Source organism: Triturus cristatus, chromosome 3_1 (genome assembly GCF_964204655.1).
Source record: "Triturus cristatus chromosome 3_1, aTriCri1.1, whole genome shotgun sequence".
NCBI lineage: Eukaryota > Metazoa > Chordata > Amphibia > Caudata > Salamandridae > Triturus > Triturus cristatus.
In genome coordinates, this window is record NC_140583.1 from 247,935,099 (window position 1) to 247,948,085 (window position 12,987).

General features: G+C 46.4%; 1 protein-coding gene across 16 annotated transcripts in view; it reads right to left on the reverse strand.

The window, feature by feature from the left end:
- Positions 1-12,987, reverse strand: part of LOC146860031 (uncharacterized) — a 171,895-nt gene that overhangs the window by 113,932 nt on the left and 44,976 nt on the right. For 6 of the 16 annotated variants that reach the window (XR_014978775.1, XR_014978764.1, XR_014978765.1 and 3 more), the window contains exons 1-2: positions 5,270-5,367; positions 5,020-5,080 (exon numbers count right to left, since the gene is read on the reverse strand). The exons of 2 other annotated variants lie outside the window; for them this stretch is intronic. Coding sequence is in view for 5 of the 14 variants with exons in the window: in XM_085643791.1 (XP_085499917.1) it covers positions 5,270-5,362 (93 nt within the window). In the remaining 9 variants the exon portion in view is untranslated. Of the gene's footprint in view, positions 1-1,924; positions 1,943-5,019; positions 5,081-5,269; positions 5,380-12,987 lie in introns of those variants that run through there. 8 more of the 16 variants (XM_085643793.1, XM_085643790.1, XM_085643794.1 and 5 more) reach the window with 3 other exon arrangements.

The following is a 12,987-nucleotide window of genomic DNA, read 5'->3' on the forward strand; positions in this document are numbered from 1 at the left end:
AGATAAAGTCATGTAGATTCTGTTTTCCTGGCTGTGTTCTAAAGCCTCCTCCTCACTACTCTACCACCAGGAATATGAAATGCATGTACTCTTCCGCCATCAGCCAAACGAGGTTGAAATGTAAGAAACATGAGGGAAGCCCTCAGAGGGCACATGGCCGGTAGGTCTAAGCAACCATGGCCAGTTTCTCAGACTATTGCCCTGGCACACAGTGCTATGGCTGCTAGAATGGTACAGTCAGATCTAGCCCTCCACCAATGTGCCTGCCTGTTTCAGGTAGGGTGATAGTAGTTGAATTTCTATAGGACTTCATACTCCTGATGACGAGTCAATGCACATTAGTGGACAGCTAGCACATTCCTGGGGGGGTTTGGTTGGCACTTTGTTGAATTGCAGTGTGGCCTATGTGGGAAGCGTCTTGGTGTCGTACGTGAGTAGCAAGAGTGGTCGGTCCTCTTGTCTTGGGTCGATGCTCCTAGGTAGGAAATGGAAGCAAGAGGAGAGAGATATAAAACAAAGGTACGTTACATGAAATCATTCTAGCGCCTGACTGAGCAGGTTGCTAAAGAATCCATTTAGGCACGACCGAGAAGTTCATGTCATGCACTGGGCAGAGGCAGGATACTTCACGCAGTCACCTGGAGAGCTACAGGAGCTGCACACATGAGATACATGGACTGTTTGCAGTCAATGTGGAATAAGCAGCAGGAATGCACAGATGAAACAAAGCCTTAGCAAATCCTCTTTAGCAACACATAGAGTACCACAGGAGCGACTCACAGGTGTGTGTATTTGGGCACGGGGGCAGGATAGGTGATCAATCTGGCATACCCAGGAGAGACAGGAGCAGCACATGGAAGGCACTGGTGACAGTACATTTGTGCTGACTGTTGTGTATAATATCTCTTGTGTGTGTTTTGCTCTGTGATGGTGTGTGCCTAATCTCAGAGCGTGTGTGTGTTTGTGTGTGTATCACCTGAGTTATGCAAGTGAACACCTCACAGCCTGACTAACAAGTGGCCTGAGTGGGCGTGAGCTGAAACGGGAAGCACCCCTGCAAACTCCTGCGAAATAAGCGTGCGTGTGAGTGTGTGCGAGAGAGACGTCGTGTGACAGCCAGGCTGAGCTTGAAGAAGCCTGCAGCAGGCCGGCTAGGGTTTCCCCGCAGAGTGCCGCGTGTCACGCAAAGGCCCTGGCTAGGCCAGATGTGGGCCTCGGCGCTCCTCATTAAACGATGCCGGGTGCTATCAAATTACAAGGACCTCACCTTGACCTCTTCTCCCCTGCTGCCTTCGCCTGCAGTCTGCCTCACTCCTATCCCGTCCCTCCCGCGCCCCCACCCCCTCCTGCAGACACAGGGCGCAGCGGCCCCTGACCTCCGGATAACGAGGCCTGCTGAGGTGGGAATGTGTCCGCACGCGAGCTCCGGAGAGTGCACTAATCAACATTCCACTCCCACAGCCCGCCGCAGCTCATTAACTTATTAACTTTGCAACACGCGATCCTTCCCGGGCACGCGGGCGCGCTCTTGAAACCGTGTTCGCATGCAGCCAAAGCAAACAGGCACGCGTGCACCAAAGAGAAGAAATACAGAATACATGTCCACACACGTTCACGGTTTAATTAATACGCAAGTGACCACGTGCAGCTATTCACACCTTCTTTGTCGTGTTCACGCATTGAAAGACATGTAAAGCAAAACATTCACACATGCCAACATATGCGAAGAACATAATATCATGCATATGCGGAGCGCGCATGTTCTCTGCAGCACTTATAGTAACAATGCACAGGTATATAGATACCTCACACACTACACACTTACGAAAAACACGTAAGCATCCATACGTGCATATATAGGGTTGTGTAAAGTTGCTTGCTCTCATGATACACACAAGAAAAATGAAAATACAACTGTACATACCTAGAATGCTAATGTACCAGGGTTACACCAAACAAAACCCGAATTGCCTCTCACTCCAAAATGTTGTGACAGTGCACCAGGGTACAAGTCCTAAAACAAGAAGTGGGAGGGACTCACCTAGTTAGGCAGTATGCAAGTGACATCACAGCGCGTGATATCTTTACGGAACATGACATCACAGCGGGTGACATTACATGTGGCATCTCAGGAATTTACATCATAGGATGTGGCATCACAGGCCACAACTTTAATATGCACTTGTGATGTAAAGCGTTCTGACATTCTTACAGTGCATACATATCTGGTAAACAGAGCCTGAACAAAGTGAAAAGCTACCTCTCTTATGTATGTGTGAAGTGCTACCCTTTGTTTCCTCTCTGCTGCATGTGCATCAGGTGCGAGTGAGGCTCCTGACTGCTCCCAGCCAGGAGGCTCGAACAAAGGGAGGCCTGGTGACCCCTCAAATTCGTCCTTTGTTATGGGCCCAGCAGGAGTCTTAACTAAGAAAGCCCCGTCCACGCCTGCACATTGTCCCAGATGGAAAGCAGACACGTGCAGGCGCTGCTGAAAGTTTCCCAGTGTTTGGAAATTACACCAGGAGGAGTTCATCACATTATTTGGTGGGGCCCAACTTCTTGGCAGGGTGGACGGCGTTCACCCTATGAAAATAGTGGGTGGACGCAGTCCATCCGTGAGTACCTCCTTTTCGTGCCCTGCAGTGAGCATGTGTCACATTGATGCCTCGGAGTTAGTTACCCAGGGAGTTATCTGGGCCGACTATCTGTATAAGCAGGGTGTCACTATGCCCTATGGCATGGTGAGATGCAAAATCCAGTGCGCTGAGGGGAGCTTGAGGGTTAAATCCTGTAATTATTAAACACATCATGATATTCAGTAGCACAAACATGCCCGTGCGGATGTCCACAAAAACATGCAAGCTCACATGGTGCAAACATTTGTACCACAAACCAGCGTGATCAATTGAGAAATTGTAAAATGCTGCTGTTTACTGTATAACAAATACCAGTATCAGAATCGCTTTCAGAGGGCTACAGGGCACGCAGGGGATACTTGACCCAACCGTGGGGGTTGTGGCCTTTTATCTCTTTTGTACTATATTTGGCCAAGTGTTGCCCCTTTCAGCACTTCACTCTCAGTGGGTGCATGGGTCGATCAGTTTTAGGGGCAGGTAGGTGGATGTGGGGCCTTCACAGGTGCAAGACTCAAAGTACACATAGTAGCTGCAAAAAGTTGACTGTTCAGTCAAATACTTGCATTTATGAACAAAGTAATGTCTTCATAGAAGCACACAAAGCATAGAGGCAACACACAATATCCACAGTCTCTTAAGGTTGGCACGATAGCGGTGTCCTGAGCAGTATCCCATAGTGCCTCCGTCCCTTTCTAGTGAGGTTGATATTCTCCATTCAATACTTGAGGCGATTTTCTGATGTGGCCCATGCTAGTCCCTATGTGAAAAATTCTAAGTTTGACTCTAAGAGACAACTTCAGCAGTACTACGCGCTAGGTTTGTGCAAGTCCTTAACAGGCCTATCGATCGCAAACAGTCTTACCCAACTCAATGGCAGTCAGCAAGTACGGGAGGACTGGGGCACATCTATGCAGATGATGATGAAGGTTCACAATCCCTTGTGGTCTTTCCCCAGTGATGCATGGGCTTCCACAGACTCCTGACCTTTGATGTTCTCAGAGGATGCTCTCCTCCCCACCACCATTGTGTGAGATTCCACTGGAGCCCTCAGGAATGTCAGCAATCAACATCTCCTGTCTGGGGTTGCAGGCCTTACCTCCACTGGCCTTTACAGGCCCTGCACAGAGCATAACATAGGTCCCCGCAGCCCCTGCAGGGCGGGGTGGCCCGAGCTCTCGAGGGCCCCCTAAGCACCGTATCCTGGCCTGAGTGCTCCTGTCTGACACAAAAACGGTTTGTTCCCGAGCAATGACAAAGATAAACTGTCCAATATAAGGTAACAAATATCACAAGAACCAGATCCAATCCATATGTGTGAGGATTTGTCTTTTCTTTATTCTTTCAGTTGTCCTGATCACATATTCCACAAAGTCAGACCAAGAATAGATGCGGCCAACACGTGTTTCGTCTTGGGGCAAATAACCCCCCCCGACTTCCTCAGGGCTCCAAAGATAATGATAAAAGTTTTTTTCAAAACACATGTAGTACTGTAAACAGTAACACATAAATCATATTACGTTCCGGTGATGAAACAAGCAAAAGACCCAGAAAATTCGGAAAAAGCTAGAGGAAAAGATTAAGAGACACCTCCGTGAATGCTCACTAAGAGACATTATATAGTATGTCAGAGAGAGTCCCACCACAAAGAGGTTATTAAACGTGAAAAGGGAATCAGAAAGTCAGCCTAAATTTACAGAGAAAGAAGGGTGAAAAGCACCGTTCCAGAGAGTGGTTTATAGAATCAATTCATATATTCCCCCAGAATGTGTCATGTAGTGCAATAACTAAAAAAATAATTGTGAGAGTCCACCCAAGCCATTACCATAACAGAGTGACAACGGAAATCACTCGTAAATAAAGTAAGAGCAGTGTCCTCAGAAGGGCACCGTTAATTTGTGCTTAAGATTATATGTATATGTAACATATATAGCACTCACCCTAAATATTTAATGTTCTATCAAGATATGACGAGTACGATGGGAGAGTCAGTCAGAATTGAAATTGTTACAGTACATTATCAGAAGCCTAAAAAGCAAATCAAATCTGCATATTACACATCTATGCAATTTAAAACATCCAAGTTAATTTCTGAAAATATCGATATGTCAAACGTATCTAAATCAATATTCACACATAAGGATTGAATATCCAGGTAAAATAATCCGACATCATAATTATAAGTCGTGAACACTATCCTGTTCCGATGGTGAATAGCGTTCCATAACAGACATCGTGAATAGGAAAAAAGTATTCCCAAATTACCTATTGGGCCACGCAGGGAACTCGAGATATCTTACTAGTTAACCCTGCATCTTAATAAACATGGCTCAGTAATCATTATCTATTCGTGTAAAACGAAACATCAATACAGTTATAAAGTTACCTCCGTTCTAATTCCGACAATGTAGTCCAATTAAAAATAGTTTCAGGCGGCAATAGGTATTCTGAAAATACACAAGGAGACTAGTTTAGTCTATCTAGTAGTCGTTCCCCAGTTGCGGGATGTGATGTAAGTCACTGCATATGATCAAAATTAGGATGCACAATAAATTCAAAGTAACCAAACTACAGAAAAATCGCCGAACAACAAAAAACGCACAGCGGAGCTAGTCTTAAAACGCCCGTAATCGTACCTGTGGAGGAGAGTACTCCGTAAAATATCTGGGGTCCTGGTGTATGTAAGAGCAAGTGATCGCCATGTTGATCCCATATATGCGGTTATTCATCTACGCATGAGCGTTCACGGGAGTTCAATAGAAAGAGGACTAGCGTAAAAGTATGATTATAACGTCGCCATCTTGACTGGTGGCCTGATGAAGAAGCATAATTATAGCGTCGCCATCTTTGAAGATCTAAGCATCGTCAAGGACACCTTGAATTCCAATATATATTTGCTAACAGTACAAAGAAATTAGATAAATTCGATGTGCTTGGCATCGTATTGTTTGAAAGCCAAGGTAAAAACGTCATGCACCTCTCATTAATGTTGTACCACATTTCGAGTATAGGTACGATTATATGCAAACGGACCGTAACATAGTGCCAAACCAAATGTCACCAAGCGGAACTTCTGGACAAGATCCATGTATGAAGTAGTTAGCCAGAATTTGACCGTATTTTATTTAAAGTGCTCCTGTCTGACTCCAAATGGGGCCCCTCCATGTACTTAGCAGGGGGCACCCTCTCGAGTTTCGTTACGCCACTGGCCTGTGAATTTCCAAAATGGGATACACAGTTCTCCATGTCATGTACCATGCACAGGCCTATATACATACCAGCACGCATGTACAAGTATCAAGCACTGCTCAGTGGTACACACATTTACCATGTAGGCCAAGGGTGAAACCCACCGGTCTCCCTGTTATGTACCATGCACAAGCTCACGTACATCCCAGTGTGTGCACGCAAGTATCAATAGCTGTCTGGCGCGACAAACAATCACCATGTAGGCCAAAAGTGAGTTAAGCACACAGCAGTTTAGCTTTACATAAATGGGCCAGTAAGCACCACTACATTGACACAGATAAAAAGGCCTGTTTACACTACTGATCACTATTAAACACAAAACGGGTATGCTGCCACCACTGCGCTCATGTCACTTAACTCCTGGTAGAGGCAGTAATTCTTAGTACGCACCTCCCAGACCAACAATACCGAAGTGCCATGAGAAAGGCACAGGTCCATGGTGCACAAACATGATCCATGTTCGCCCATGACCAAAAATGAGTACTAGGAATCCAGATATCCATGCAGCTGGGGCATGTCCGTCAACATGCACCATATTCCATCCCAACTCTAGTTACAAAATATTTAAACAAAGTACATAGTAACATTTCATAAAATATATATTTGCAATTAGGATACATTGAGTAGCATTAGTTATATTTTTCTATCTGATCATGAGATGCACCTCAAGGAAGTTTTGAACTCAGTGAGGGGAAGGCCCAGATATTGGGTGGCAATTAGATCTGGTGAAAGAGACCTAAAAGGTAGAAAGATCAATACTTGGATTCTGCACAAACTGATATGTAAGTATCTTTATGATGGCACCCATTGATTCTTGGTAGGGAAGTAGCGAGTTAAAATGTTAGCAATGCAGCTGTTAGAAATTGGATCATTATTTGAGATGGGTGACGTCCAGAAACACTGCTCTGTGCCCACGAGGCAGGAGTTGGCCAAGGCTGGACTCAGTGACAATGATTGATCTCTAACATGAAACCACTTCTAAGCAATGACCCGGTTTTGCGAACTGGATGTGAAGAGGTCGCAGTCACATGCAGTAGCAGTCAGGTTTTTATCACGGTGTACTGCCAGCGTCCGAGCTTGAATAATACAGTTAATGCTCCTTATCTTTTTCCATCGCTTGGTCACCCCGCCAACTGGCAGGGTAGTTCGCCGGCGATCCCGTGCCTCAGGGAGGACTCCATTTTGTTTCCTCCTTAACTCTTGCTTGTGGTGTTGTTATGCCTACAAGTAGGCGGGCTGGATTTATTGCACAATGTAATTGGGGGGTTGGTGTGGGTGGGAGGGAGGGGTAGTTGATTTAGTCGTTCTGGAGCAGACAGATAAAACACATTGCTCAAAGACAGCCATGAGATTAGGCAGGCACATGGGGAAATCACAGATTCCGCTACTGTAACTATGCATAACCCTATTATATTACCACTATGACATTGAGGACAAAAACACTACATATGCGCCCGGATGGGTCCAGGTGTATACAAACGCACACCCCCATTTTAAATGACAGCCTATACATTCCTTACCTGGAATATCCGAGGGCTAAATAATCAGAGGAAAACTCGCCTCATCCGGGCATATCTAACTAGGCGCAGCATTGATATTTGTTTCCTTCAAGAGCTGCCCCTCAACAGCACATCATCCACTAAATCACAGCACCGGCGCCGGGGGATGTCTATTCATCGATTTACTCAAATTAAGCTAGAGGTGTGGCCGTATTATTACTCCGTGGGCTCGAATGGACTAGGACACATTCACAGATAGGCCCAGAAGGCAGACACATAATTCTAGGAGGTACATTTGGAAATACCAGGATCACTATGGCAGCGATTTATAGTCCAAACACAGATGACCCAGAGTTTTTTAACAGTATCTGGTCTAAAATTACAACACTAAGTTGCAATACCACAATATGGGGAGGTGATTTCAATGCTGTACTAGAGGATACTCTGGACAGGCTTGGCTCCTCTCGTAGATTACACCCTAGAGAGAGCTCGAATCTGAACACGATTATGCTGACAACGATCTAGTAGACATTTGGCGACAACGGCATCCTGGGAATAGGGAGAGCACCTGCATTATGTCACAACACAATGCATGTTCCAGGCTGGATTTCTGGCTAGTATCTAAGGATATTGCAACATGGACAACTGACACTGGGCACTTGCCAAGGACATTATCTGATCATGCCCCCTGCCTCCTTCGACTGACATTTCCACTATCCCCACGTCGGAAGTTTACCTGGCGAATGCCAGCTCACGCTTTACTAGTTACACCATTTCGGGAAGAAGTTTGCTGGGACATACCCGAGTATTTTACACTCAATGTGGGATCAGTATCCTCCCCCTCGACACTATGGGAAGCCTTTAAAGCAGTAATTAGAGGAAACTGCATAGCTAGACAAGCAGGCGTACTAAAAGCTATCAATCACTCAGAAATCTGGAATCCCATATCCGAGACATTGAACTTAAATATATTACAACACCAATGACCCGATAACCCTTGCACCACTCAGGGAAAAAATCTCAGAGTTTGAAATTGTAGCGCAACTAGAGATAAAATTCTTGGGGAAATACCCTTTCCTAGGAGATATGGGGAGGGTGATCACCGCAAATTGCATCCTATATCGTAGAACTACTAGATGAGGACTGCAATCCAGTTAGAGACCCACAGGAAATACTGGGGCATCTATCACATTTTCATTCTACACTTTTCATCAGATATGTCAGGGGAGGTGGAGGAGTACTCATGACATATTTGGACACCATTGAACTGTTGTGGCTAGGCAGGGCACATAGGTCATACCTTGACAAACCTTTCACCATTGAAGACATTATGCAGGTCATAAATGGCTTACCAAACAACAAGGCTCCTGGGTTAGACGGACTGACAACCTCATTTTGTAAACGCTATGCTTCACTCCTAGCACCCCATCTTATGGAGGTGTATCAGGAGTCACTAAAACGGGGATCTTCCCCCCTACCATGCGGTAATACTAACATTGCTCAAACCTGGAAAGGCCCCGAATCACTCTGACTCTTACCGCTTATAAATATTGATAAGATTTATGCTGAACTATTTGCAAACAGATTACAACCACTTATCCCCCTATTGCCAGACCTGATCAATCAGGCTTCGTACCTGAATGATCCACCGCATACAACCTCCGCACATTTTTCTCAGTATTACACTGCCTGACTTCCCAGACGCCCGCTTTGATGGCCCTATTAAACACTACCAAAGCATTTGATTCTTTAGAATGGTCATACCTATTCGTCATTTTAGCTAAACTGGGGCTCAGCTGACTATTTATACAGCAACTCAAACTACTATACGCAAAACCAATAGCCCGTCTACGTGTAAATGGCCTGCTATCAACCCCTTTCTCCATCACTGGAGGTACAAGGCAGGGATGCTCCCTATTATTTGGCATAGCAATGGAGCCGCTTGCGGCACGGCTCTGGCAACATAATGCGGCAAGAGCACTGGATTTCTCGTCCAGCGGGTTGATCATCTCGTTATACGCTGATGACATCACATTGCACATACATGACCCCAAAGGGAACATAAACTCTGTACTCTGAGAAATCATCAAATTTGGAGGACTGTCGGGCATACAGATCAACTGGTCCAGGATAGCGATTGCTAAAATGATTGTTCTTCCTAAATTACTATACATTTTTATAAATCTGTCTCTCCTGCTCACCCAAGCATTTCTAAAGACTTAGCGCTATCTTATGATCTCTCTAGTTTTGGTGGGCAGGCAAGCCTGAATCTCTTGGGAGCTTCTCACGCTCCCGCTTCATCATGGTGATATGGGCATACTGGACATTCCTCTTTATGCCTATTGTGCACAGGCACAATTTCTTCATCACTGGATACACCTAACCCCGTTCCAGCCTCATGTGGCTGTGGAAACAGGCGGGGCCGCCGACTCCACTGTGCGTTGCCATATATCAAGCACACAAGCGACAGAAATATGGAATTAATGCAATCAAAACTCTGCAATGGGCCTGGGACGTGCAGCGAAACAGAGCTGACATGCCAATACCAAAATTTTCATTTGCAAATACTGATCACTGAATACGGCGCTCCCTTCATTGTGGTATTAAACTATAAGATTAAAGTTGATATTTCTCCTTGTTCTTGTGATAACAAATTGCTAGTACAAAGTCTGATGCTCATGATGTTCAAAGGAGAAGGTGTCTGCTGGAATATCTCAGGCATCACGCCTTGATGGAGCTGCTCACGTGAACTAGGCACCATCAATAATTTTGTGAACATAGCATCCATGCATGGTCCAAGTATCTTATTTAGTCTTTGTGAGAAGCTGGCTTGGTATATGGTGTACACTTATGTAAGTGGGCACACTGCACCAGTCCAGACAACCCTTATGATGATTTAAGAGGTCTTAGATAACCTTAGAAGCTCTCTTACTGGTAGCTGTGGAGAGCAGCATTCGGCTTAGTCCAGAAGGAGTGTAAAACAGCTTGTTTTACCAGAACGTAAGCTTGTAGGTATAGATTAAGTGAAAAAGAACCATACAGTGTATTTATAAAAATATGTATTTATTATAAGACACTCACTAACATATACAGATATCTCCTAACCGGAGATATACACAATGCACACAATACTTTTCAATAGAAACAGGTAAGTAGTATGAAATACACAGTGGTCCCCAGAGGGAGACCAAACCATATACTAAAATAGTGGTATGCGAACCAAGAATCGAGTCAAGACTATACCCAGAAGACGTAGAAGTGCCGGGGACCCAAAGACCTACCCAAGGTAAGTAACCAGGAGCCCCAGGGAAGCCATGTGCCGAGTGGGAACACGACCACGGGATCAATGCAAGTCAATGGGTCGCCGTTGCAATTTTAAAGAAGAAGGACACTTCCCAGTGGACCCCGAAGAAACCCCATGGAAGACAGAAGGTTGGAGACCCACCCCACCCGTGGATACACTAGAAACCAGTATACCTACACCACAATCCAAAACGATCTTCCCCACTCCAATCAAAAAGAATCTATTCTACTCCAGTCTGCCTCACTCCAATCCAAAACAATCTACCCCACTCCAATCTAAAACAATCCGCCCCACTCCAATCCAATCCAATCCACCCCACACCAATCCAATCCACCCTACTCCAGTCCAATCCGTCCCACTCCAATCCAATCTGCCTCTCTCCAATCTAATCCACCACACCCCAATCCAGTCCACTTTATCCCAATCAAATCCATCTCACCCCAATCCAATCCCCCCACTCCATCCCAATCCACCCACTCTATTCCAATCCATCCAAGTTGCCACATTCCAATCCACCACAAGATTCCCCACTCCAATCCAATTCACCCCACACCAATCCAATCCAGCCCAATTCCATCTACCCTACTCCAGTCCAACTCACCCAAATCCAATCCACCCCACTCCAATCCAACCCACACACAATTCAACCCAATTCACCCCTCTCCAGTCCAATCCACCGCACTCCAATTCAACCCACCCTACTCCAATCCACCCCACTCAAATCCAATCTCCCCAATCCAAGCCATTTTACCACAATTCAATCCAATCCACCCCACCCCACTCCAAACCACCCCACCCCGATCCAACCCACTCCAGTCCAATCCAACCTGTTTTAATCCATCCCACTCAATCCAGTCCTGCCCACTCAGTCCAGTTCACCCCAATTAATCCAATTCACCCTACTCCAATTCAATCTACCTCACTCCACTCTACTTCGATCCTCTCCACTCTACCACAATCCATTGCACCCCACCTCAATTCAGTCCATCCACTCTACCCCAGACTATCCATCCAGCCCACCCCCACTCCAATCCAATCCATGAACCCCACTCCAGTCCATTCCAGTCCACCTTAATACCCCCACTCCAGTCCATTTCACCCAACTCCAAACCACCATAACCCACCCCATTCCAGTTAAATCCACCCTACTCCACACCAATCAAATTCACCGCACTCCAATCCAATCCAACCCACTCCAGGCTAATACACCTCACTCCAATCCAATCCACCCAACTCAAATCTTAGCCACTTAAATTCATCCCACTCCACTCCAATCCAATCCACTCCAAACAATATCCACCGCACCCTACTCCTAACCAATCCTCAATCCACCCCACCCCAGTCCAATCCACTGCAATCCAATCCACCCCACTTAATCCAAATCACCTCACTCCAATCCACCCCACCTCAATGAAATCTACCCCACACCAGTCGACCCCACCTCACCCCAATCTAACGCACCCCAACCCAATCCATACATCCCATCCCACCCCACTTCATCCAATCCACTCCAGTCTACCCCAGCCCTTTCCAATCTAATCAAATCCACCCCAGTCCATTCCAATTCAATCCAGTCGACCCTACTCCAATCCACCCCACTCCAATCCACTCCACTCAATCCACCCCACTCATTACACCCAAATCCACCCACTTCACCCCACTTCAATCCACCCCACTCTAGTCCACCCACTCTACTCCAATCCACCCCACCCCACTCCAGTCCAATCCACCCCACCCCACTCCAATCCAATCTACCCCATTCTACTCCAATCAATCAATCCATCAGGGAATTGTGAAGCGCGCTACTCACCCGTGAGGGTCTCAAGACGCTGGGGGGGAGGGGGCAGTGGTGGGTGCAGCTCCGAGCCAGCTGAAGGGCCAGTTCTTTAGGCTCTTCCTGAAGATGTGCTGTGTGGGGAGGGTCTGATGTCGACCGGGAGGTTGTTCCAGGTCTTTGCCGCGATGTAGGAGAAGGCTCTTCCACCCGCTGTGGCTCTGCAGATGCGCAGGGTTTCGCCGAGGGCGGCGGAGTGGAAGTTTCTCTTGGGTACGTGGAAGGAGACTCTTTCGTTGAGGTATTGGGGTCCGGTGTTGTAGAGGGATCTGTAGGCATGGGCAAGTAGCTTGAAAGTTACTCTCTTCTGGTCGGGGAGCCAGTGGAGCTCTCGCAAGTGTTGGGTGATGTGTTCCTGTCGTGGATTGCCGAGGACGAGTCTGACCGCGGTGTTGTGGATGGTCTGGAGTTTGTGGAGCAAGGACTTGTTGATTCCGTCATAGAGGGTGTTTCCGTAGTCCAGTCTGC